We start from the raw sequence: 4,422 nt of genomic DNA, 5'->3' as shown, positions 1-4,422 counted from the left end.
CAACTCTTCCCTTGTCATTAAACAAAGCAAACTGGAATGACTTCAATCAATACCATTTTCTGTGCAACTTCGGCCAAGAGATGGAAAATATCACATTTGAAGCAAACTTGAATGACTTCAACCAATATTTTTCTGTGCAACTTCGGCCAAGAGATGCAAAATATCACATTTGCAAGAAACAATCAGTCTCATGATTGATAGACCAACACATTAGAAATAAATCATAATTACATATGGTTTCTTTTAATTCAGCTTTGTATATTATATTAACACTTTGTGTAATGATGAGAAAATGCTACAAACACCTAAACTTCCTTCGTCATGTTGAGGTGGCAGCTTATTTCTAGGTTTGAATATTCAATCAGAAGAATCATTAGTCTTCATAATAACCCGTCCCCATATGCTGAGTCTTGATTCAGCACCATTTACAAAATGGCAATAATTTATATCTCCTTGTGTTGCATGATAATGCCAAACCCATTACCACCATATGTGTTGAACTTTAATTTTTCAACATTATGATTCTGGAGTGGCCATCTTCAGATTGAGCCCAATGTCCATTTTGTTGTATGCAATGGGAGCATACATCCATAGATCATCAGAGCTCAAGAGCTGCAGACGCCCAAAAAAAAAAAGCATCACATTAATCTTGTTTCATATTGGTTGATTAGTCAGCCATGTAGTGGTGTAGTCTGGAATTCCGCCAAGGGTGTTCAAACTTTAAACAAGTCAATAATTCTTTAGTCGACGAATGGTGTACCTAAAGTATTAAATCAAACTAGGCAACATTTCGCTAAACAATAAAAAAAAATTAATAGAGCTATGGTTTTATAAATCAAAATTAATACAACAAAATGACAACATTAAAAAGTTTACTAATAAAAGTAAGCATAGAACCAAAATAACGAGAGAGTCAAGAGAATTTGTAGTTTATAGAGAGCTTTTGTTGAAGAAAATTCTATAGAGCTTGACTTTCAAATTATAAAATGTATTTAAGAAATAACTTTTAGTTAAAAAATTACTTTTAAGATTAGTTTTTTATTTCTACACAAATTTTAAGTTTTAAGAGTTATTTTATTAGGAAATTTTTTAAATTGAAAAAGAAGCAAATAGACCGCACATGGTGGTCTCCGTTTAGATTTGGCAAATAAAATGAGCAGAACTTTGAACTCGTGAACAACACATCACTTTAAACACCCTGAACCGCTGGACTGTCTCACTCAACTATGTTAAGGGTGTTAAAAATATAATATATAACCATATAAAAAATATTTAATTTATATATGCATTATAATTTTTCGGCGAAGGGTGTGCGCTTGACCACCCTTGGCATAGGGTGGCTACGCCACTGCTCTTGTCATTATTAAACTAATGCATACAATTATCACAAACTACCTTACTAATACATTCCTTTTATACCACTCCCTTCAAACTATATGATGATGGACAATCAAGCTATAGATTCTTGTATGTCTCCTTTTATTGTATATGTGTATATGATGAGAGTGACTTTCAACCTATTTTATCCCTACACAATTTTAAAATGGATAAAATTTTCAAGTATTCACTCATATTATCTATTAGAAAATGAATTGAGTAGCCGATCCACTAAAAACAGGTCAAATATGGGTCAACCCATTTCATCTGCTAAAAAAAAGGGACACCCCACGAGTTAAAAATGGATTTCATCACCCATTAATGACCCAGTTGGTACAGATTTAATGGATTTTATGGAATTGAACCTTTGCAGATTTGCCATCTTAGGCACCTCTACTGTTGAGATTGCAGATTAAATGGCAAAAGTCAACCTTTTGTTTCTTTCTTGTTTTTTTTTTTCTTTTTTCTTCTTCTTTTTTCTTTTTTATTTTCTCGTTTTTGTCATAAGCTAAAGTCTAGCTCTTAACTGGGTGTAATTTTTTATGACGGATTTTTTTCCCCTTTAAGTTGGTCTTTTTTCCTTCTTTTTCATAATTGTTTGATTTATTTGGATAACAAAAATTGTAAAATAAGAAAATGTCCCGTACATTTTGGTGACAGTACATTCTAATAATATGCGTTAATGTGGCTTTGCACCTGAATTTCAAAGGAAAATGTTGCTGAACAAGCTAAAGTATTATCTATATTACTAGTCCATTTGGACACGTGTGTACTCCATATAAGACAACCAATATTTCAAGTGCTGAGCCTAAAATTTAAGGGCACAAGAAGTTATACTCTATTTAGCTTTGATCATAAAATTAATACTTTGTTTATGTAAATAATAAATTATTAAAATATTATAATTGAAGAAACATGTGGATACTAATATAAAATAAAAACTAATTTTCAAGTGTAGTAACTAAATGTTGATTATGAAATAGCGATATTAATTTAATTTTAAAATCATTATAAAAGTATCTATATAATACAAAGGAAAGAGTGATCCAACCTTTGCAGAAATTACCTTTTTAAAAGAAATATATGAGGAAATGGAGTAAATATGTCTCCTCCTTGCATAAATAGTGTTTTGTAGTATGCATTTGGACAAAAAGTCCAAAAATGAATGTCTAAGAAGCCAGGGATAATGTGAATATCCATATTATCATCGGTTAATCCGTATTTTATCCGTATTAAATAAGATATTTTATCTTTTTTTCGCCTAACCCGTTTTCGACCTGATCCTCTCGTTTGCCGCCCCAAGATTAGACTACAAAGGTAGAGTATCTCTCGATCATCTTGTTTAAATCCTAATGCATTTTAACACTTAGTGAAGGGAAAATAAATCTTACCTTGATCTGGAGTTGCAAAAATTTGACATATTGGACAGCCTCTTCAAGCATGGTGCTAATATCAACCTGTCAATCGAATATTTAAGTTCAAATTCTCTCAGCAGATTTCATAATCACAAATGCATGCAGTTTCAATATATGGCTACACTTACCTTTGTTCCATTAGGGACGAGATTCTGCAAGATTCTCAGCCTCTCATTAATCCTCTCTCTTCGTTTCTGTAAGAAGGGAAATAAGTGATCCTTTTGACATACATATACTAGCAGATCTAGAAACCAAGTAACTTCTGAATTCTTATAATTACATATACCCTGGCATACAAGATCTGGGGGTCAGTTGCTGAACCCCTGGTGGCTCTGGTTTTTCGGGTTAACTCGTGAGACACATTAACAGATTCATCTTCTGAGCAGCAACTGATCACAGAGTTCTGCCTATGAATCACTGTCTTGTTTTCCTCATCCTTCTCACAGCTAGTCTTCTTCAGCTTTACGCTTCTCTTGTTATTTGGGATCACCTATATTAATTAGAGAAATGTTATCAGGAATGAACCCCATTCCGACAATATATATATATATATATATATATAAGAAAATCAAAACAGAATGATAATTAAGTAATACTCACATCCCCAACCAGCCGCCGGGATCTTTTCCTAAAGCTGTCTGGTGGACTATCCACCTTGTCTTCAACATCTCCTTCTATAGTGTTTTCACCAGACTCCATGCTATCAATATTGCTCACATCTTGGTTAATAAGGAAATCATCCACTTCAATCATTGCATTGTAATTAGTAAGCACCTGATCAGAGGGTAAACTAATTATGTTCTCACCTCCCACCAATATGCCATATCGATCCATTGTTATTGAACTATCATTTCTTATCATCACGTTTGATCGAAAATGACTCGGGTAGTAGCTGCTTTCATTACTCGGCAGAGGGGAAAATGGAAAACTATTACAACCATTATAACTACTTCCTTGTGAAAAAAAGTTGATACTATTGTGAGAGCTCATAGTTGATTCATAACTAGTCAATAAAGAACTAATTGGTAGCTCATTTGAAAGCGAACAGCTAACAAGCAACTGTGACATTAATTTAGCATCCTGATCAGTAGAATACATTCCACTGAAGGAGCTCCATTCCCCTTCAGACATGGCTGCCAAAGGAAATGAATATAATAGAGAAGCTCAATTTGATCGATGCTTGGAAATAATGGGAGATAAAGACATATATTTATACCAACACAAGTGAAGACTCTGTCTTGTATATCAAAAAATATTTTGGGAATCAGTAACCAATGATTAATGAGCAGAATATCCACCAACTAGTTTAATAATACTTCAATTCCTTTGCTCCACTTTATATGCTACATTTTCAGTTTTAATTTGTTCAAAAAAATTGACACCATCTAACATTTGGAAACTCTTTAACTTTAAATTTCTTATTTTTAACCTTAATGATATGCACTCTAGTAGCCATTGGAAACATCATGGCATTTTTGAACTACAAGTTCTAATAGTACTTTTGATATGTGTCAAAAAAGATTTCTTTCTTTTTCCGAATTTAGCGTCAATCAAATAATGTCGAACAAAATGAAACTGACAAGTATCGGTCATTTGTCCACAATGGGCCAAGTACAACTCATAAGACTTG

The 4,422-nt window shown here is 32.9% G+C and overlaps 1 protein-coding gene across 1 annotated transcript; it reads right to left on the bottom strand.

The window, feature by feature from the left end:
- Positions 1-516: 516 nt before the first annotated feature.
- On the bottom strand, positions 517-3,923 carry LOC107792270 (transcription factor bHLH84-like). The gene is made up of 5 exons (XM_016614467.2): positions 3,393-3,923; positions 3,079-3,282; positions 2,921-2,986; positions 2,769-2,834; positions 517-612 (listed from the first exon to the last, which is right to left on the bottom strand). Exons 1-5 carry the CDS (start codon positions 3,921-3,923, stop codon positions 517-519), a joined length of 963 nt encoding a protein of 320 aa, XP_016469953.2.
- Between the last annotated feature and the right edge of the window lie 499 nt (positions 3,924-4,422).

The sequence above is a fragment of the Nicotiana tabacum genome, chromosome 9 (assembly GCF_000715075.1).
Source record: "Nicotiana tabacum cultivar K326 chromosome 9, ASM71507v2, whole genome shotgun sequence".
Classification (NCBI taxonomy): Eukaryota; Viridiplantae; Streptophyta; class Magnoliopsida; order Solanales; family Solanaceae; genus Nicotiana; species Nicotiana tabacum.
The sequence above is the reverse complement of the archived record's forward strand: the minus strand, read 5'-3'. Positions and strand labels throughout refer to the sequence as shown.